Below are 22,977 nucleotides of genomic sequence, written 5' to 3'. Positions count from 1 at the left end.
TAACCCCTTAGTACACCAAACCAATAAGATACAAAGTTGAGGATAAAAAGCCCATTTCGGGTGCAGCAAATATCCAGGCTCTTTGTGTCTTTGTTTTTTTGTTTTTGTAAATTTTTTTTGTTATTTTATACACATATAGTATCATAATTCCTGTTCAGAAGCAGTTTGTTTTTCACTGGTTCATATTGGAGATAGCTGACCACAACACACATGTATTATACGTCCTTCACACTGGAACACTGAGGTAAGTATATGGATTACACATGGATAGTCTCCACACCCACCAGCTCTTCAGGGAACAACCTGACGAGTGTGGGTGCTCTTGGACATTAAGAGTTCTTGTTGCTGTTTTTGTTGTTGCTTTTTGTCCTTGTTGGTGTAGAATTCGCCTTCGCATCTCGCTCCCAGGAGGGTTCAATGTTCATGTTATTTCAGACCGTCTTTTGTCTTGTTCACTTGTTTGTTTGTGGACCTCAGAGCAGAAAGATGGATGGATGGTTCTCTCTTTGCTTACGTTGCATAGTGGTCAAAGCTACCCAGGTACTCCAGAGCCGCCTGGTAGCAGAACTGGTACTCATCCTAGGTGAGAGACACACAGGGAAGGGATGGAGTCAGCAAAATATATTATTGCTATAGATAGGCATGGACTATCAATACCTAACCAGAAATAAATTAGCAAATTAGCAATACCTAACCAGTCTCATTTTGTGCCTGTTCAATATTACCATTTTACAGTATTCTGACAACAGAGACTATGGGGTTAAAATCATAACTTTACTATGCAAATGTGTGGTGTCATATTTGAACATATGCACTCAGACTTGTGAACGTGCATCACAAGCTGTGAATGTGTAATCAGATTTGTAAGTGTGTCATATTAACAAATGGATATTCACATTTTCAGACTGGGAAGATGTGAAGTATGGTGAAAACTAAACATTCAGCAAATAGAAATATAATATTCACAAATGCACAATATTCACAAATGCACAATAACATTGATTTTCAAATATGACGCAAAACATTTGCATAATACATTACATTACAGGCTACCAAAAACAAAACAAAAAAACATACGTTTAGATTTGGCAAACTGAACTAAAGATACGTGTTTTAGATGGGAATATATGCGCTCGCTTTTTCCTGTTTTTTGTTTTTTTGCCCTGCCTCTCAGCGTGTATCTATTCCCTGATCAGTGAAGTGGTAAAGTCCACATGCTTGTCAGTGTGTACCTCAGTCTGCACCATGGCTGGTCTCTGCGTCCGCAGCATTTTGACAGTCTGGAAGATGTCCACGGCTCCCTCGTAACGCATCCTCTCCAGAACAATACTCAGGGTGATGAAGACACCGGTCCGCCCCACGCCAGCACTACACCCATACAGGCAAACAGGCAGCATTTATTTAATGTGTCAAACGATGTTGTGACCTGACTGCTGCAGTTATTACACACCCAATTGTGTTCAATTAAAATGTTGTTTTAGGTTGACAGTCACTTAATTGAAAAGGGGCATAAGCTGCTAATACAACAAACACAACTGACAACAATTGCTTACCTGCAGTGAACGCTGATTGGTCCATCCTGGCCAAACTGCTCCTTGGTTTTGTGCACTTGGCCAATGAAATCAATGAAGCCCTCCCCGGACTTGGGCACACCTTGCTCTGGCCAATCGGTGAACTGGAACTGGCGCACTGTCCGTGATTGGCCGTCCTGAAGGAGCGAGGAAACGATAAGAACGACACCACGCACACAGCCGCTGAAAACAGTTGATTGTGAAAAGCTATCTGATTTCTTGTCAGCACAATCAAAGCATTTGGCCTTTCATTGAGTGACCATTCCAAAAAGACTTTATTTATAGAGTCTCTCCCCGCCGTATTGAGTTAGGAGTGAGATACCTCCAAACCAATAGCCTTTTTCCTTCTAATGATTACTGTTATCTGACGCTGGATCAGTGCTGTGGTTAACTTCCGGCTGTAACGTCGGTAAGTCTGCCATTGTCAACCACTCAGCAGGCAATTACATCTTTTCTCTTCTGCTCAGCCTGCCTGACTCCCCTTTAATGGAGATCAATAGAGCATCTGTCAATGTGGCGTCAGAGCAGGACAGGCTTAACTGGAGTTATCTATGACTGGCACATATGTGTGTGTGTGAATGCGCGCGCACACACACACACACACACACACACACACACACACACACACACACACACACACACACACACACACACACACACACACACACACACACACACACACACACACAACACAGCCGCTGTCAAGAAAGGTATCTGGAGAGATCATGGTTGAATGGAGTAATCTAGGGCACCCTGTCGATAGAACTAACCTGTTGTGACACACACACACACACACACACACACACACAGAACATATACACACGACAGGTCGATAGGACATGCTTTGCACCACTGCTTTCTAACAGTACTGATGGATAGGGAATAGAGGGGAAATGTCAAGGAGTGTGAGGTTACATTCCCACCTGGATACAATATACAATACAACGGGAGAGCAAGTCTTTAAACACACACACACACGTACACACACACACACACACACACACACACACACACACACACACACAGAGACAGCACCCACCCTGGCATCCGTGACTTTGAACTCGCGGAGGATGTACTGGGGCATGTTGTACTCAGCCATGGGATCCACCACAAAGTACTGGTACCTGGCTGAGCGCTCAGCAGGCCAGTACTGGTGGCACTTCTCCTATGAGAACACAACATAAAAAACTATTTGTGACATTTGTGTGCAGGGCTGAAATGTAACTGAACTGAAACAAAGCTGATAAGAGCTGATGCTTGTAGGATTGTGTGTGTGTGTGTGTGTGTGTGTGTTTTGTCCATACCCGTCCCATTTCTCTCAGCTTAGTGAGCATGACCACTATAGTGGAGTTGTGTTCCCACAGCATCCTCCAGAAGTCCTCTGTAGTCTCAGCTAATGGACCCTGGGTGGCGATGTAGCCTCTCTGCTGCCTACACACACACACACACACAGTATGAACTCATATAAAAGTACAAGTACATCCCACACACTCATTCTATTTTTCTATCTCCTTCCTTTACTCTCATTCTTCATTCTCTCTCAAACGTCAAACTCAAAAGAGGTCAAGCTTCAGGCAAGAAGAAGAACAGTCAAAACATGTGTGTACAACCCTTTTGAATCCCTGAATCATCAGAGACGCTTCACTGTCCTTTTCTTCATCGGGACTGAAAGGAGCGCTGCGCGCCGAGACTAATAGCGGGTACATGGATACAGTAACCACTGATCTGACAGGACGTGACAGGTGAAAGCACTGTGGTGAAAACCTATCCAATCCATTTACTCATCAAATCATCATAAGAGGACAAAGGGGTCAGGTCATATCAGCGTATGTGGGAGGAAAACATACCTGTATCCATCTATATAACTGGCATTGACATAATCAGAGCCCTCCAGGCCTCTGATTGGCTGGAGACAGACGCGGGTGGTTTCGTAGGGCATGATGTTGACTAGTCGGTTCTTGAATTTGTTGCAAGGCAGGTTGGCCGTAACAAACCGGGATGTATGGGCTTTGGTGTTGGCCAGTCGCTGGACAGAGAGGGAAAACATTACAATGTTTTCAAACTTCAAACTATACCTTCTGTTGAATCAAAACTAGGGATGGGACGATATATCTAAATTCAATATATCACAATACAAAAATGTGACAATACATATCATGGGGCAGAAAAATTATTCGCAATATTCGTTACATTTTATTCCGCTGTAGTAATCAAAAAATGAGACAGCTTGGCCATCACAATTTCACAAGCTCTCCATCAAAATTATATTATTTGCAGTTTGTAATAACATTTTTAAATTGTTGTTTACATTCAAGCAAGCCAGTGTCATCGCTAGAAAGATTTGTGGCTCACAAATAAACATAATTCTGCACAGTCAGACTTTGTTGTCATTGAATTTTTATTTATTACAACGTATCGTGGCTTTATCGAATCGTGAACCCAATATCGTGTATCAAATCGTATGGTGAGATAAGAAAATCGTCCCATCTCTATCAAAACTGATTTTGTTTCAGGCTGATTTACCCTGCAGGCTACTAACCTACAAGCCTACTCTATTCTATTCAGCCTCCCATTATCATTCAATGCAAAAACTCGGAACCGCTTCAACAATACACAAACCAGCATCTCTGACAACCAATTTTTCCTCTGAATAATTTGGAGACCCGTTTTATTTTCATATCTATGACCCAGCATTAGACCCTGACCTAAACTTTGGAAAACCCCTGTCCTGCCAAAAGTTTCCCCCGCTACCTTGAACTCCAGCTCCATGCCGGTGACGTGCTCTCCGCTCTCCACCTGGGACAGCTTCTGCATGTAGGAGTACAGGCTCCGGGCCGCCACCTCCGTGTTGCCGCAGGCCACGGCCTCCAGCAGCGCCTCGTGGATGAAGCTGTACTGGTCCTCCGTCTGCACCATGTAGTTCCGCTGGGAGCGCATCAGGGTCACGTGGCCATAGATGTCCACGGTGCGCTCGTGCCTAATGCGCTCCAGCATGGCGTCGATGACAATGAAGCAGCCGGTGCGACCGACTCCGGCACTGATAAGAGACAGAGAGGGGAGCAAGAGATGAGCTGATGAACTGATGGAAGGAGTTTTGTTTTGGACATATACAGCTCTGGGAAACATTTTCATTTTCACAGTTTATGGGTATGTGTCAGTGTAAAATCTAACTTTTAACATTCTTTTAAGAAATATTGACCACATTTAATTGTCATTTCAAACAAAAATATTCTCATTCAGAACATTTATTTGGTCAAAATACCAAATATACACAATCTGAGTTTATACCCATAAATAAATCATAAAAATAACAAGGTCTTTACTTAGGAAGGGTTCAACAATCTATTTTTGGTGGCGTAAACCTGATTCCTTATCACAAAATATGGGGTGGTCTCTTGATTTTTTTCCAGAGCTGTATGTTTAAGATGCGCACCTGCAGTGAGCGATGATGGGCCCGGCGTCCGGAGGGTTGCAGGCTTTGACCCGGCGGAGGAAGTTGAGGAAGGGGGTGGGATACTCCGGCACGCCGTGGTCCGGCCAGGCCGTGAACTGGAACTGACGCACCTCCCTCCGCTCACTGCTGCCACTCTGAGATAAGGTAAAAAACACTGGCTTTACTATCACTCTAGTCATCACGTACAAGCCTACTTACACTGTAGAATCAGGTTGAAGTGGGGTTGAGGAGGAGTGACACATTATGAATTTGTTTGAGTGTAGGGTATCCCTTTATTTTAATACTGTTGACTCTCAGCAAGGTATCAGTAGATATTCAACAGTGTATCAGCTGACTGTCAACAAGAATTGTTTCGGCTAGATATTTTCAGTTGACTATCAACAAATGTCCAACAAACTATCTGCAATTCATGTCAACTAACTGTAAGTTGATTGCCACCTGCTCAAATTACTATCAATAGATGGTTGGTAGACTGTCAACAACTTAATTTAAGGTTAGGGTTAAGTTTAGGCACATGGGATAGGGTAAGGCATGTAAAAAAAAAGGTTAGGGTTAAGGTTAGGGTTGAGTTTAATCACACAGACAATTAGCAAGGCAATTGACTCATAAAACAATTCCATATGTAGGAATGTGTTTCGTCGCAGCTGATAGTCAGCAGATGCTCAGTTGATGAAGTCTGTTGATTAACACTTCAGATGCCTCTTATAGTAGCAGCGGCTGGTGGAATACATGTTACTTGTCTCTGAGACAAATCTTGTTGACAGCCAGCTGACATGTCAACAGTGGGTTATAAAAATAAAGTGTTACCGAGTGTAGTTTCTCAGAAATACCTCCATCAATCACAAGTCCATCAATCACTGCCAGTCTTACAAGCCATGACTAGGTTTCCTCAGATCTGTAAGCAGCTCGGTAAATGGATTCATTTTAGAAAACAAAGATTAAAAAAAAAATGCTCCTTAAAGGAATTTTGGATCCCATAAAGAAAATAAATAAAGTCCAAAATATCCCAAATTCTAAAATATTCTTTTATTTCCCATAATATACAAATAAAAAGCCAGAAATAATGCGGGCAATGCTGAATATTCATGTGTACTCTATTTCTCTGCTGTGCGACATATCGCCTATCCTGACATTTCACAAAACATCAACAAACATTTTGGAGAAGAGGTGCTACAGTTGGAAGCCTGCTGGCCTAGTTTCTGTGTGTGTAAGTAGGCCACAGAGACATGCAAGTCTGACGGTCCGAGATTAGCCCTGCGCTATAAGAAACTCCTCTGCCTCCAACAGCGATCAAGTCTCAGCGCCTGACACAGGAGGCTGGCCTGGTTTGAACACTCCATGAAGCCCAGTCTAATCTATTCTCCTCTGTGTACCCACATGCCCTCTCTCTCTCTCTCTCTCTCTCTCTCTCTCTCTCTCTCTCTCTCTCTCTCTCTCCCCCCCCTCTCTCTCTCTCCACACTCCCCGGTGACAGCGGAGATTTTTTAAATTCATTATTATTCCGCTTGCTTCTGGTTCATAGCTGTGAACTCGGAGATCAAAGCGCTTGCACTGGATAGGACAGTGACATTAGCAGGGAAAGATGGAAGAGCGGCGGAGGAGGGGAGCGGGAGAGAAAGACAAGAGTCAGACAGAGACGGACGGAAGTTACCTTATGCAGGGAAAAGGTGCGGACGCAGAAGGTGGCCAGTTCCATCGTGTCCAGCAGTGTGACCTGGATCATCCCGTAGGTCTCTGTGCCCCGGGTCGGCCAGTACTGGTCACACTTTATCTGCATGGGTGAGAGGACAGCATCATCATCATCATAGTCATCATCACCACCACTATCATTCACTATTTTCAGTGCTGGACTGGATTTTGTATGAATGGAAGTTTTCTCGTTCCTATTTATTTTCACAGAATTTGTTTGCCAAAGAGCCCTTTGATATGCTAACCAGAATTATGCAGACAGTCTGGACAATTAGGACTCATCATACTCTTCAATGTCCTCTGAAACTGTGGATGTCTGATGGCAATTTTGGGAACAGTACCTTGAGTGGCATACCAAGCCCAAGGGCCCTATAAAGCTCTAACTCCCTTGGTACATTGGGAAATACATTCGTAACAGTACTCTAGCGCCTTGACCGGCCCATAATGGAAACAGTGGCTGACAGCGGAGGATATGGGTCAGCGGATAGGGGCGTGGCTTCTCACCCGTGACTTCTCCTCCAGGCGCGTCATCATGACGACGGAGGCGGCCCGCTGCTCCCACACCATCCTCCAGAAGTCCCCGAACGTCTCGGCCAAAGGACCCTGGGTGGCGATGTAGGCGTTCTGCTTTCTGTAGCCGTCAATGTAGTTGGCGTTGATGTAGTCGCTCCCCAGGATACCTGCACGCAGCGAGACACCCTTGTAAGGATCTTGTTAAATCTTAATCTGAGCGAGCGAGACAATGAATTAACCTCCATGTATGACATCAAACAACCTAACGAACTGTTTGTTTTTTGCCCGCCGCAACTTCTAACAGACGACTGCTGGATGACTAGCGGAAGACAACAAACAAACAAGACTCTGTCAGTGTAAATTCACAAGCTCCAGATCAAATCCATTCTGCCTACTTGTTCTGGAGGAGTGCCGGCTGCACTTGAATGCACTCGCACTGTTTGTCAGTCTCATGCCACTGCACACAGCCGGTCTTGCACACTGTTTGCAATTTCAGATTTCATCCATCATGCGGCTCTGCCTCTCTACCCCCCCTCACTCCTCTGAAGGCAAATATGCTCGGAGTCTCTAAGCCTCTTCTTTAAGTTGCTATCCTATGCTTCTTTTATCCTTTTCCCTCCAGCCATCCGACCAATCCTCACCTTCTATGGGAGCCAGGATGACTCTGGTGTGGTCGTAGGCGATGACGTTAGCGTAGCGGTTCTTGGGCTTGTTGACCTCCAGGTTGGAATGCTCCCAGGTGAACTGCTGACTCGGGTCGATGGACTGGGAAGAAGCAGGGCATACACACATAGTTGCATAGTTGCAAAGTGGTAGTATATTTAATATTGCATCTGAGGATAATGGAAAGATAAAGCAGACTCCATCTCTGTAATGTAGACAAGTAATACTGCAATAAACTGCAGTGCTGCAATTAATCATGAACATAGTTTATATACACAGAGAAGCAAATGTTGAGCAGCCTTAGCTTTTTGATATGAAGGCTCTATAAACAATAACAATGTTATCTATTCATCCATATTGACTGCATTTCTCACCTCGTACTCCTGGGACAGTCTCAGGTTGTCATTGGCTTTCAGCAGCTCAGTGTGTTCAGCCAGCTCATTGATGGGGATGGGAGGATGGCTCATCATTCCTGTGTGGCAACAAGAGCCAAAGAGCGAGCGGGGGTTAGGAGTGGCAGAGACGCATCAGGAGAAGATCCTACAGCACCACTGGTTAACATCACTCATATGCAAAGATGTGGCAAAGATAATTATACAATCGGAGAACATCACATATCATTAAGGAATACGCTGAGGCAGAAAATCAATTTTGATCCATGTGCTAGGACAACGTGAGGCGAGTCTTTTTGTTTGGAAATTGTTTTTCTTTGATAAATTGCTTTCTCTGTGATCAGAGGAGCAATGACTCAGAGAAAACAAACACAGACAGAACACTAATTAGGAGGGGTTGCGCACAAACACACACCCACACACACACCCACACACACACACACACACACACACACACACACACACACACACAGGAACCACCCTGAGCCTCCTACAGTCCCTTCTTTCCACAGCTGCAGGGAGAAAGGAAGAGTTATACCAATCCATTCACCATTCATAAGGCATACAGCTACAGCACTAAATCAAAGTAATACCACTATGCATACAATCCTATATAAACATAATCCATTTCATGCCAGAATCACAATGGATTCTCCACATATCTGGAATTGTAATGCATGGTGATGCACCATGCAGAGTATTTAAGTCATTTTGCTACTGCAGAAGCTCAATAATGAATAGTGTAGCAATGTAGCTATCAAATACACACTTGTACTGATGGATACAATTTGCTGTTGGTTTCTACTACGGCGTGGCTGGTGGATTTTACAGAAAATCAGACCTCCACAGATAATCACGATAAAACACTCCTGTCACAACCAAAATGACCTTAGATAGCATCAGCCGGTTTTGTTGGAAACAAATTTCATCTTTCTGCAGAATCTCAAGAGCACAAATCTCAGGGGAGGACAAGTGGGTGAGGAGGCAGCTTCAAGGTTGTTGCCACATGAGAGTAAAAATGCTCATGATGAAAGAGGTGAGCAGAACTGTTTTTTTCTGTATGTTTGATGTAGCCTCCCTGGAACATGTACAAAAGACTCCAGACTTTTATCCATGGATTGAGAGAAAGATTACTAATATCGAAAGAACCTGTATCAGTTGACCTTATATAACCCCACTGGCAGATGAAAACACTAAACCTTCCTCCATGGTCACGAAGCTTGCCGCCTTTCCAGCAAGGGACCTTGTGAACCTTCTATAAACTGCAACTGAAAAAAAATTTAATGAGAACATTTTGACACATAAAGATTCACAAATTCCTCAAGGCCTTGTGTTTTTTGGAGGCTGTTGATTGAATGTAAGCGGCAAACAGGAAGCATGGGAGTGCTGGTGCCATGACCAGAGCAGCTGTGCTGTTAGATCTCACACTGTGGGGGGCGGGGCCACACCATCTAGTTACCTCACAGTGGGGTTTTAGTTGGCTACGCTGGCAAGAGCTGACACATTTTATTTACAAATGATTACAATTACCTCGCAACGCATCTTTTGATATATCCTTTTTCCAAGTCAAAAACATAGAGTGGCAAGACACTGATCATTTCTGTCTGTGCTGTCATTTCTGTCTATTTTGGCGTGCGATCTAGAGCCTGGCAGGTGGAGTGTGGGCGAGCGGAGATGATCATAGACTCTGTCACACCGTTATGACTCAGCCGTGACTAAGCACTGACTGTACTACCTGGGCAGCGGCCATTTTGATCTCTGAAAAGACTGGAAGCTGCCAGGTACACAGCGGCTTCCTGAGTTGGTGGTTTCTAAAATCTATCTTAATGTAGAGGAGCACTTTGACAATCCTCTCTGCTTAATCTTATCAAGGATCAAATTAGTGCCTTGAATATTTCATTATCAGATGATGAGTTACCAGAAGAGTACTTAATTATGCAAATAGGAAGTGTGTGATTGCGTGCATGTGTGTGTATGTGCTCCATACCGGGGGTCTGGAAGTTGATGCGTCTCATCTCCACAGGGTCTGTGGGGTGGTGGGCCATCATCTCTGCGTTACCCAAAAGGCTCTTGGTTCCGGGTTCAGAGTCCTTGCGCTTGCTTCTCAGAGACGAATGAGTCAAGTGACCAATTAGCACATCGAAGCAAAGAGGGAGAGAAAAGCAGACTCAGTACTGACACATCATTAGCATGGCTACATGATTCAAGTATACAGTGCATTAATAGAAATGGTGTTTCAGGGCTTTGTAGCAGCTCTCTGTAGAACATCTGGTATCAAGTAATTGCTGTAGGTTAAAACGACCAAAAGAGCTTGACATTGGTTTAATCTTACCTGTCAGGTTTGCTGCTTCCAGTGAAACAAGGCAAGGGATAATTAGAGGTAGAAAAGGAAGGAAACAGACAGATTGTTAGAGACGAAAATCAATATTATGCATTAGTATTCAAAAGCCTGATGGGTTGCAGCAGATATCACGGGCCTACAGCAGGGTCAGACTGTTTGATAGCTGTCTGAAGACAGAACAAACTTCTAAATTGGACCTAATTCACTGAATATCAATCTGGAAGGTGAGCATTTGTGTTATGATAGCAAAAACATTGAGCAATCCTAATACAAGCAATATCAATGGGAGATTCTGGATAGAGTGTATTATCAACAGTAAGCACAGCATGATGGATAGAAACTTATTCCTAAGGATTTCAGTGAAATCTGCTTTGGCATTTACTGCGTCTGGCCAACTATTTCTGTCTCATGGTTGTAGCGAGAATAATTTGGGGATTTTGTGTTATTCATCTACCCGACTCACTTTTTGTAAAGGAGGATAGCGATGACGATGCAGATGATGAAGACCACAGCCAGGACAGGACCCACCACCCAGATCAGACCGTCACCTGCGTCAAGAGGCTGCGGGTCTGAATCCGGGGCAATCACTGGGTCTGTGTAGGGGCTGGCCACGTACATCTTCTGCAAACAAACACACAGGCACGCACTCAGTAAAAAGAGCGGAACACACATCGGGAAGTGAAGCAACCAATAATCACTCTTTGTTTATGTGTGACTATCCTAATTCAAGTTGTTTATCTATGTCCATTCTAATTCAAATGCTCATATAGTGCGCAAGGCAATATCTCCTCTACCGCAACAGTGGCTACATCACTCTTTATTAGCAGTGGTGATGGAAGTGCGTGGAGGTTATTGCCTTTTTGTTTGCTGTGACTTGACTGACATGAATTTTATTGTTTCAGCAGCAAGGCCATATTGACTACAATGTATAGTGACAGGCTGTGGCAGACGAACACAGGGAGTGGGGAGTGAGGGTATGGTTAGAAATGCAGAGAGAAAAGAGATGTGACACGGTTGTTCTCGTACCCCGGTTGTGGCGTTGAGTTCAGCCAGGATGAAGAAGACGTACTCCTGCCCCGGCTCGAGAGCTCGGTTCTCGAAGCCTCCGTAGTCCAGCTGGTCCCCCAGGGTGAAGAAGGCCGGCAGGGTGGCAGGTGTGAAGCGGGCTGTGATGTAAGCCCTGCGCAGGTCCACCTGCTTCTGCTGCCGAGAATCCCTCTGCCTTTGACTGATGTCTTTTAACAGCTGAGAGATGGAGTGATGCAGAAAGGGAGGGGAGAGAGGAGAAAGAAGAGAGAGGGAGACATAGCAACAAGGAGAGTGAGATGTTGTTTCAATATCTATGACTAACGGCCGAACACTGATATTTAATTAAAAAGGGTAAGTGTTGCCAGAAGTTCTCAGCGGTGGGAATGCGCTTCTGTTTATAGGTCCTCTCCTCCTCCTAGGCAGAGAGTTCAGTGTGTGCTGTCATTGTTGTGGTTCTCACCTCCTCTAGATCCATTTCATCTGGGCTCTTGAGGTGTCTGATGACGCCCCGGGCTCTCCTCAGTGGAACCACCACCACATAGACATTCCTATGGGAGCACAGGAAGACAAACAACGTTAACACCATCGGCACACCTAGCAGAAACAACCGGAACTATTTTGTCTCTTCACCAACGAAGACTGCATTTTGTATCATCAGACATCCTGAAGAAAGTCTTAGACATGTTCTCAGTCTTCTGCAACTCTTATTTTGTGAAAAAGCCACTTAAACATTTGAAGCACCATCTAAAACGTCCTCTCCCAGTCTTACTTGACAGGAGTGCGCGTCTCCAGCGAGGGCAGGATTATGGTTACGGTGGTCTCGGTGTCGCGGGCGTGGTCGATCTCAGGGCGGCGGATGGTGATTGGTGGGGAGGTCTTGGCGTGGATGCGGTGGCGGAGGCCTCCCATGTTGCCCTCGGGGGACGTGATCTTGAAGTCGTAGTTGGTGTCAGGCTGCAGGTTGGGGATGACCGCCTTCCTCAGGCGAGCATCCACCTCCATCTTCTGCCGGTTGTACTCCACCTGGATGGTGGGAGAGGGTTAGTGAGGTTGGAATAGCAGTGCAAAAATGCTTATGCATACATGCCGTTCATATGCACATGTAGTTTATCTGGAAGTATATGTGGTCCTGTGTAGCTCAGTTGATAGAGCACTGCCACAGTTAGGAGTTTGATTCAGGCTGGGGTCATGCATACTAAAAATGCATGAACCCATGATTAAAAGCATCCAGTAAATAGTACAGTATACACTACCAGTCAAAAGTTTTGACACACACATTTTTCTTTATTTTTACTGTTTTTCACATTTTATAATAATAGTAAAGACATCAAAACTATGAAATAACACAAATCGAATTATGCAGTGACCAAAAAAGTGTTAAACAAATCAAAACTAACCCTTTGCCTTGATGGAAAGGCAAAGGCTTTGGGAAGAAATTCATACATAGGATCAACTTCACTATTTATATTTGTCTAAGAAACAAATTTCAAGCATTTAAGCATAAGCCTTTAGATCAAAATGGCTTTAAGGTAATGAAAAACATGGTTTTGACTGGTAGTGTATGTTGTATTATGTTGCATAAAGACAGACTGGCACACATCACCACACATGCGCCAAGTCACTGACGTACAGTGAAGCGATAGGGGTAGCTGCTCTCTGGAAACTCCCAGGTCAGAAGAACACTGGTCTTAGTGGCCAGATTGACTGAGAAGTTCCTCGGCACATCTGGGAAGCAAACAAAAAAACAAAAGAGTCACTCGTAATGAAGCGTTTCATTAAAATCGTCAGCTCCTCTGCTTTCCCACTGCAAACCTGCAAAAAGGGAAGGATCAGATCTGTTATTGGGAGAAAAACAAAACATGACGGTTAGGAGGATGGGCAGGTGACGAGGAGAGTGGATACGGACAAAAAGAGACAGACCGACTGCAGGAACGTGACATGCCTCATTCACAGACTTAGTGTTCTGTGTGAAGTTGTGTTAGACTCAGAATTCAGCATGTCAGCAAAGGCTTTGGAAGAGGTGGCTGTGGAGGTCTATCAGATAAAAGCAGCTTACCTGTTGATACAGCACCAGACGCTGTTTGCGGTCTGATTTGGACTGAACACTTACCTTCTGTATTAGATGTGTCCAATTCCCGTACTGACTTTTACCTGAGGGTTTGTGATAAGCAGTGCTCTTGAGGCAAACATCCATTAGCATTCAGCCTGCTTCCACTGGTGGTGAAGGGTAGGTGATGAAGGTATTGGTGAGTGAGTGAGTGGAGGAGATTGGGGGAGAGAAGTCGTGCTCCCCTCCGACTCTGCAGTTCTCAGCCTCTCAGAAGTGCACAGGTGAGGGGCCAACCTGTAAGAACTGGCCCAGAGTTCATTTAGTATTTTTGGAGTGCAAAATCAAATCCGCAGGAGGGGGAGCAGAGGTGTGATCCTGAACCAGTGCTTAGAGGATGAGGGGGGTTCCCCAGGCCCGAGGCCAGCCCTACCTGTGTCAAAGGCCAGGGTTCGGCACACCAGCGCTGGGCTGAAGGGGCCCGGCCCTGCCTTGGTGTGTGCTCTGAGCTGGACCTCGTAGGCTGTGCTGTGATTGAGGCCCAGGATGGTGTAGCTGGACTCGCTGGCCGGTAGCGTGACCTGGTGCGGGGCAGCGGGGAGGGCCGGTAAGGCAGAGGGGGCAGGGACAGCGGAGGGTTTGGGCCCCCCAGCCTCTCGGTAAGCTACGGTGTACTCTGTGATGACGCCGTGGCACTCCTCTGGGCCGGGGGGGAGCCAAGAGAGCTGGAGGGAGCAGCAAGTGGCGTTAACAAAGTCAGATATTTTGGGATATCCCAAGGGCGGGAACTCAGGAATCTCTATTTCCTGCTGCACCGCGTCTCCGTAGCCTGCGTGGCTCTTAGCGGAGAGGACAAAGATGTAGGAGGAGCCTGGGGAGAGGCTGCTGACAGTGAAGGTTTTCTCCCGAGCGGTGAAATCCACCGTGGTATCTAAGGAGGTATTCTTCAGGCCAAACTGTAGGCGGTAGCCCTGGATTTCCACTGGGGCTCCCTGGCCATCAGAGCCTGAATCAGAACAGCCTAGCGGAGGAGCCCACCGAACTACCACTGACGGACCGGATCCTGGACGCACCCAGAGGGAGGGGGGGCCGGGGACTGCAAATAAAAATGTGGGCAGCGTAAAATCAATCTTGATATTTAAAAAAATGAATTCACATCATGTAAATCCTGGAGAAGAATTAAAATTGATTTGGCTGTTTGTTTACTGTTGGCTCCTGGTGCAGCTTACTGTAAGATCAATGTCTGACTGTGTTTGTTACTATATCCAGTGCAGTGAACTGTATGCTTGGCATATGCTTACCGATCCCCAAGGTCTGCACCAACTTGGCTTTGCTATGTGTTCCATCCCCTTTGGTGGTGTACGCTGCCACAGAAACAGAGTACAAAGTCTCTGCTTTCAGACCTCCCAAAACCATCTCCTGTGGGGGGAAACACATCACAGCACCATCAAATACTGCAAACTCATTCTTTTCCATTTGAGACGAGATGCAGCTCTCTCCCTCTCCTTTCTTTCCGGTAAGGCATCGCTGAGTATTTCTCAAAAAGTTAAACATATTACATCAGAGACTCTGTGACTCTCTGGTAGTCAAACTTCTTAATGAGGATTTCATAACTGTCCTTATGTAACATCTTGGATGTATTGTATTGTATGTATTAATAGTGAGTTCAGTTATAACAAAAAGAGGACGGGTAGTCTGCACTCACATACTGAGTCGAGTCATCCTCCTCCATCTTATTCCACAGACAGGACACACCCCGCAGGCAGGCGAGACAGAGGGAGAGAGAGGCAGTGAGTCAAAGGACCAAAGGAGAAAGGGAGGAGTGCTCAAAACGATATTCTTGAGGCAAAACGACTTTGCATTGTTTGATGATGAAAATGAACATTATATAACCATTTTTAAATTGCATATTCGAAAAACCCAAACTCCGGTGTTATGATGTCACCTGAGAGTCATCCAATAAGAGGTCTTTGATCCGGGGAAGGCTCCGGGATTCGCCGCTCTCTGGGCGGCTGTAATGTACCTGGTAGCCACGAATCTGGCCCTGCCAGAACCGCGGCAACACCGACCACCAGGTGACTCTGAGGGCTGAAGAGTTGAGCGGCCGGACGTCCACCTGACGAGGGGCTGCACCGGGAACTGAGTGGACACACACACACACACACACACACACGCTTAATTAACTGACAAACTGACTACTCAGTAAATGATCAACTAAACAATCAATACTGTTTAGATCTAATCTCCAGCTCTAACCCTTGCCACTGCACAAATACTTACCATCCTCATCAGTTCTGCAAAGCACAGCCGGGCTGTTGGGTCCAGTTCCCTCTGCAGTGGAGGCTGCCATGGAAATGTTGTACCAGCTCCATTTCTCCAGCCCCTCCACCACCGTCTGCCCCTGCTGGGCAGGGATAGGAAGCCCCTTCACCTCCTGGCCCTGACTTCCAGCTCCTGCCTCAGAAACCCTCTGGTAGCTCAGTTCATAACCTGCCAACACGCCATTCTGGCCCTCCATTGGAGGCGGCTTCCAGCTCACTCTCAGCGAGGTGGAGCTGGCGCTCTCACAGGACACGCCCTCGGGTGCGGCCGAGGGCTCTGATTGGACAAGGGGCAAGGAGGGCAGTTGGCAGGGAGTTTAGGGAAGAACCGAGAGAATGGGGTAGAGAAGCATGAGAGGGAAAAAATACCAGCAAAATAAAAGGATAGGAGATAAGGATGAAAAAGGAAACAATAAGAAAGTAAGGTGAACTGAAGTGAAAAAGATAGCACCAGGACAAACGTGACTCAGGCAAACAGAGGGAGCAACCACATAATGTAAAAACATAATGTTAGGCACAGAGCCTAATGAAATAAAGTAGAGAGTAGAGTATCGACCCTGAGTGGACAACTTAATTATACCCAAGGAGAATGTGTAACTGATATCCAATGATTGCATTTTATCCTTCAGCACTAGCTAGCGGCATAAAAGGATCCAGATTTATGAATGAAAAACAGATAAAGGCTTCTTCTCTTTGAAGGCAGTGGTACACAGCTCACTGCACAGGAGCACAGACAAAGAGATACATTTCAGAACACTAGCCCCCATGGTGGCATAATCCTTGACTCCTCAGGATAATAGAGTGGTCTGAGACTTTCCACTGCCGACTAGGGTAAGGTCTTGGGCTACACAGAGGGAAGAAATAACAAAATGAAAACAGATCTCACGCAGCGGCAAAAGGATTTCATTAGGAGGTAGGTTGAAAAAGAGAGAGTCTGGGAGAGAAGGCACTCAGAGCGATGGTGGACGTCAGGATAGGAAGATGAATTGTAGACATAAGTATTGAATGAGAAGTAGTTCAAGTTAGGCTGGGATATGTAACAACCACACACACACACACACACACACACACACACAACAGGCACAGACGCATACCCACACAGAGATTTCTGAACCGTACGTCTCAAACCACCGCTCGCCCTATACAGCGTTCCTTAAATAACACACACAGGCATGGGTGAGGCCTCTGAGTTTGTGTGAGAGTTTGGGAGCGTATAGCGCGTGTGTATGTGTGGGAGTGTAATAGTCATAGCTGACAGGTTCAAGTATCTATCCACTCAGCCGTACAGCCACTGTTCTGTTGGCCTCGGGGGACAATCTAGATGTGCACCAAAGCTTGGCGATAACAAAGCGCACATAACCTCCCTGGGAAATGAATTCTGCTGCATGAAATAGCTTGCTTATCTACCACCTTCCCTTTCCTGCCCCCCTGCCACCTCCTCCACTCTGCCACCTAGGCCTGCCTTTCTTGTCGGAGGTAAGGAGAGGTAAAGGAAGACCAGCTTAACGTATTTAGCACATTCTGTACTCGGCTCTAAAAATGATCTGGTTTGAAGATACACAAAACAAATTCATGTGTCTCTTGTAAGTAGTTGAAGAGACTTACCTGTGAGGTGGAACAGGACCGTTGCACCACGGGGCCCGGGGCTCCTCGCTCGACTGGGGCTACTTTATTAATTCTTTTCCTTGCACCATTTTCTCTGCTATCTCTGAATTTTCTTTTTCTTCTCTAGAGCAGATATGAAATGACTTGATATGTCAGAGCAAAATAGCAGAATTTATCTGGCTCTTATCGGCTGTCAGCGATTGTGCAGAAAGAGAGAAAAGGGAGACAAGGGAGAGAATCCAAGTTCTATAGGGAGACAAGCCCGATACGCTACAGACTGGCCAGCACTTACCTGCCAACGTAGCAGGCCAATCACAATCCCTTAATGCTCCTCGCCACTGGCGACTAGCCAATGAGTGGCAGGCAGTTTCGCCCTTTCAAAGACATTAGACACTGATAGAGTGGAAAAAGTGAAGGGAAGGGTGAAGAAAAGGAAGAGTGAAACATTAAACGGTGCTCGGGGTACTCCGTCTCCATCTGTCTCGATGTTTTGGCTGTGTGAGAAAGCGAGAGGTTGAACGAAGGAAGAAAGGCACAGACGGATGGATGGGAGGGGGCTGGACAGATGAATAGATAACTGAGATGGATGGATAGATGTGGAGAAGTTTCCCAGCGTGTAGCGGGTCAGGAACTGAGGAAGAGCAAAAATATTATGTGTGTGTGTGTGTGTGTGGAGGACAAAAGGAGAGGACAAAATATTTGCATGGCATTTGTGTACAAGGCTGAAACATAATACAGCTGGAATTTGTGGGATTCGTGTGTGTGTGTGTGTGTGTGTTTGCATGTGTGTGTGCAGGTGTGTGACCCGAGACGTACTGGCTTGCGACGTCCTCTGCACCAGCTCGTTGGTGAAAGCTCCGATGCCTTTGTTCGAAATGGCGGCCAGGGAGAAGGAGTACTCGGTATTCGCTTTCAGACCCTCCACTGTGTAAGAATTCCTCGGCCCGAAGGTCAGCTTCTCCTACGTGAGAGGAGGAGAGAAAGAGAGAATGAGAGATGGGGTGAGGATAGAGTGAACAGATGGGAGCATTGAAAAACATTAAAGGAGAAGTGGAGAGTGAGAGAGAGAGAGAGAGAGAGAGAGAGAGAGGAGATGGTCAGTTAGAGGCAGCGGCGCCGGACACTGGAGATAATCTTTTAAACTTGCTTCTTTTATCCTTCCTCTTATCCCTCTATCTCGCGAGGAAATCCACTCAGCTGATGGATAAACAGAAAGCGAGCGAGAGGTCTTACCAAACTGCCAAACTTCACGGGTTTGTAGAGCAGCTCGTAGTTGACGATGCCCTCCTTGGTGTAAGCGGGTTCCCAGGTCAGCTGGATGCTGGTGTCGGTCACCTTGCCCACTTTAAACTTCCCTGGCTGTCCTGGGACTGTAGGGGTCAGGACAAGACACAGCCAGCTTAGGACTCTATCTTTAATAGCCTCTAGAGAAAATACTCTTCTTCAGTCACAATGAAATGAAAAATGACCTTTTCACTAATTCTCCATAACGTACAGCTACTTGCCCCCAAAAATTTACAGCTTTTTTATTTTCTCATATTTTTTTATGTCAAAATCCCATTATTTTTACTTGCTGCAAAAAGTGTGTATTTTTAGTGGCTACTATTGTTGTGTGGAAACCTTGTAAAACTTTTGTGATTTTCTTTTTAATTTCAACTGAAGGATAACATGAGTCTCTGTGGGTTGAGAAAACTCCACAATCCCTTGGGCTTATAAAACCCTTTAAAGGCCAATTGGAAAAACTCAAGATGCATGGTGGTCAATCTGAAAACAAGGCTGTTTTCTTAGTTTCTGAAAAGTTTACAAGATTTTCAGCTGAAAGCAACAATATAAATACCATCACAGATTTTTGAACAAGCCCCCCATCCATCCCTCCCATCATATAAAAACTGCAACTTTACAGCTCTCACAGTGGCAATATGGTATGGCAGAGCATTTGAACACTGACCTCCAGGCATGACTTTGACGTGGACCGGGTCAGAGAAAGGCCCGTCCCCTACAGAGGTGAAGGCCAGGACCTGGACGGTGTAGGTCTCCGAGGGCACCAGGTTCTGAATGGTGGTGATCACACTGTCCTGGACATTGTGGATCTGCCACTCATTCATGGGCCGGGACGGGTCCATGGTGTAGTACACACGGTAGCCCTTCACCTAGAACAGGGGGAGAAAGAGAGAGATTGGGATGGGGCGTTGACGGAAAGGATACGATTCAGTTTTTTCACCACTCAGGGCGATGGGATTTTAAGGTCATCAGTGGCTGGGCTGTATTAAGTGGTCTTCCACCTAATCCCACTGTCCCGCACGCATGGTAATCCATAATACCTTTTGTCAACACAGAACTGACTAGAGTTTACAGGCGAAAAAAATCCATGAAAATATATTTTTTTTTACATAAATCCAGATGGTCCCATGGATTTGTTGGTTCAGTGTTTGCAGGTAGATCATCGTCATAAGGTGAAGCCCTCGTATCTCTGGGGCTGTTGTGTGTTTGACCCTGATCAATGAACAGTGCCCTCACTTTAAAGTTGGCACGACCTTTTCCAATAAAAGCCTTAGATGTCCTCTGCCTTGTAGAGCTTAAAATATAATCACTATGTCACTAAGTCCTATGTGATTTGTTTATGGTCCATAGGGTATGTAATCTGGCTGCGCTGCCCTTTCCCTAACCCACCACCTCTGCTGTTATTACTCTTTAATACCTATGATCCCCATATGCACTCCATTCAATCTTGCACGCTTATGAAAATACAGTTAGCTACTAGCAAAATAAGGAGCCTCTTAGGAGGGAATGTTCTTAACTGTAGAGTGGGCAGTGCAGTTACCTTTTCAGTATTTCATTATTTCTTTAGACAGTGGGAAAGTAGCAAGGGAGATACAGGAGAGAAATCTCCAGCACGATTCAATCCTTTCAAAGGACATGAATGGGATACAATGGAACACAACAGAATAATGCTCCCAATAGTTTTATTTACATCAAAGTTTTGATCCCATTGGGTCTTTGTCAGGATAAAGTGACAATTTTACTTTTGAAACGTTGATGTAAAGTCTGAATAAAATAGAAGAGCGTAAATGTTACACTAGAAGAAATTAATAAAGATTCTTTTCTGTCAAGCATCTTCTTAATTTGATGTCATGCTGTATCTTTCACTGAGTGCTACAATACTACTACTAGTACGAACTACTGCGACTACTGCTACTACTGCTACTATTACTACTACTACCAACAGATCACAAAGAGCTGTTCCAATCCCTGTCCCACCTGTCCATTGGGTTCCTCCGGTTCCTCCCAGCGGACCATCACAGTGTTGAGGGAAATGATGCGGGCCTGGACGTTTCGGGGCGGGCTGGCCGGAGCCTGCTCTCCCGTACGGGCCTCAACGCGCATAGAGGGGGGCCCCTGGCCGATGCTGTTGAAGGCCGACACTCGGATTTCATATTCGGTATTGGGGTACAGCCCCCCGATGCTGTAGCGGGTGGTGGTGATGCTGTCCACCGTCTCGTACTTGCTGTCGGGGGCCTTGGCGCGGTACTGGATGATGTAGTAGGAGACGGGGTCGGGGTTGCCGGAGTCCCAGGTGATGGTCACGCTGGTGGCCGTGGTCTCCGTGACGATGGGTAGACCGGGAGGCTTTGGCAAAGCTGGGAGGGGTGGAGGAGATCGTACAGAGGGGAGATGAAGAGAATTAAATCTTAGAAGATACACAATATTTAAACGGCTTCCTTCGCTCAGATGAACCCACGCTGGTGAGGGTTACCTGACAGTAGCTCTTTTTCTCTCTCCAGTTCATTCATTCTTTACCTGCTTAATCCTTTTTAGGGTCACGGGGGGCTGGAGCCTATCCCAGCATACATTGGGTGGAAGGCAGGGAAACACCCTGGACAGGTCGCCAGTCCATTACAGGGCAACACAGATAGACAGACTCTCACTCACATTAACATTCATATCTACGGGCAATTTAGAGTCTCCAATCCACCTGCACTGGATTACTGGAAAGCGAGAAGAAACCGGCGCACCTGAAGATAACCCAACTGACCCGGGCTCCTTCTTGGTCCTTCCCCCTGTTCTCTCTCTCAGAGGCTAAAATGAATAAGTAGATACCAGCTTAGATCTGGACAATTCTGTTTTACAGTGGCCCCTTACTCTTGACGGAGACCTGAGCGGTGGCCTCGATGATGCCCAGGCTGCTCATGGCCACGCAGGTGTAGTTCGCAGACTCCCGGACGCCGTTGAGCTCCAGGACGTTGCGGCCTATCGGCATCTCGTCCTCGGGGGTCAGGTCCTCGCTGCCCAGCATCCACTTGACATAGGGCATGGGCGAACCCACCGCCACACAGGTGATGTTGACGCTCCCTCCCGGCATGATCTCATGGTTGGAGGGGAGGATGGAGAAACGGGGGGGCACGCGGCGCACTGGGAAAGGAGGAGAGTGGGGGGGAGAGAGAGGAGGGGATGGGGGGGTGAGGGCAGTAAGGTGTGTGGGGGGGGGGGAGAGGGGGTGGGGGTGGGGGAGAGGTGGGGGAGAGAGTGAGGAGAAGAAAGGCAGAGGGAAAGAAGGGTGGGGGTGGGGGGGTGGGGGAGAGAGAATGAGAGAGAGAGGAATAAAGAGCAAGAGAGAGGCAGAGAGAGAGAGAGCAAGGCAGAGAGCAAGTAAGACAGAAGTTGAAGAAAGTGAAGGCAAGGTAAAGAAGAGAGAAAGAGAGAGCAGGAGAGAAAGAGAGCAAGAGAGATAGAGAAAGAGAGCGAGAGAGAGAGAGAGAGAGAGGAGAGGAGAGGTAACAGGAAGGGGGAGAATGAACTTCAGGGTTTTTACAAAAAATTACAGAGGGATATTTCAAGTTTAGCCCAAATTACTTTATGGTACTGATGATTCCAACAGAAAGACACAAATCTTGTGTTGAGAGCTCAACCAATCAGAGTGAGCTGCCTACTCAAAATAATATAGTGACAAACTCTTGAGTGACATTTCAACCAGGACATGACACCTATAGTCAGTTTCTCTTCTTAGCAACCATCTTTACTGTATTCTCTAACTGGCCATCATCCATTTAAGCAGAAAAAAGAATCAGGATCTTGACTACAGCTGAGTTTCCCCCTTCGGCACCGCTCTGAGCTATGGCTAAACGCACTAAACTTTACCAGAAACTTCAGTGAGAAACTTTAATATGAATTTTCAAAGAGATTCCTGTGCCTTGGGGCATCTCTGCGGTAGATGGGCTCTTTTTTTAGAGAGAGCGTATATGCATTATAGAGACAATCAATAGGTCCCGCCTGCTATCTGCGTCCCCATGAGACGAACAAGTAAAGTGGCAAGTCTATTCAATACTGCATCTGTCGGGTCATGTTTGACTGTAT

At 46.1% G+C, this 22,977-nt stretch overlaps 1 protein-coding gene across 1 annotated transcript; it reads right to left on the bottom strand.

Annotated features, from left to right (window-relative positions):
* Positions 1–471: 471 nt before the first annotated feature.
* LOC139929238 (receptor-type tyrosine-protein phosphatase S-like) lies at positions 472–22,000 on the bottom strand. Its single transcript, XM_071922076.2, has 29 exons — positions 21,766–22,000; positions 20,884–21,263; positions 19,574–19,775; positions 18,859–18,995; positions 18,442–18,586; positions 15,980–16,297; positions 15,645–15,838; positions 15,405–15,431; positions 15,001–15,118; positions 14,133–14,795; positions 13,283–13,377; positions 12,422–12,675; positions 12,113–12,200; positions 11,650–11,868; positions 11,087–11,244; positions 10,615–10,626; positions 10,270–10,382; positions 8,265–8,362; positions 7,869–7,992; positions 7,219–7,394; positions 6,677–6,796; positions 5,005–5,159; positions 4,323–4,608; positions 3,419–3,597; positions 2,876–3,002; positions 2,611–2,736; positions 1,554–1,708; positions 1,233–1,368; positions 472–579 (listed from the first exon to the last, which is right to left on the bottom strand). Exons 1-29 carry the CDS (start codon positions 21,983–21,985, stop codon positions 511–513), a joined length of 5,094 nt encoding a protein of 1,697 aa, XP_071778177.1. The 5' UTR covers positions 21,986–22,000; the 3' UTR covers positions 472–510.
* Positions 22,001–22,977: the final 977 nt, after the last annotated feature.

Source organism: Centroberyx gerrardi, chromosome 13, assembly GCF_048128805.1.
Source record: "Centroberyx gerrardi isolate f3 chromosome 13, fCenGer3.hap1.cur.20231027, whole genome shotgun sequence".
Taxonomy (NCBI): domain Eukaryota; kingdom Metazoa; phylum Chordata; class Actinopteri; order Beryciformes; family Berycidae; genus Centroberyx; species Centroberyx gerrardi.
The sequence above is the reverse complement of the archived record's forward strand: the minus strand, read 5'-3'. Positions and strand labels throughout refer to the sequence as shown.

Coding starts and splice junctions, on each gene's coding strand:
- LOC139929238 (XM_071922076.2), bottom strand. CDS start 21,985: ATGCCGGGAGGGAGCGTCAACATCACCTGTGTGGCGGTGGGTTCGCCC. Junction 3,003..3,418: donor AGTTATATAGATGGATACAG/GTATGTTTTCCT, acceptor GTGTGTGTGTAG/GCAGCAGAGAGGCTACATCG. Junction 1,369..1,553: donor CCAATCAGCGTTCACTGCAG/GTAAGCAATTGT, acceptor GTATGGGTGTAG/TGCTGGCGTGGGGCGGACCG.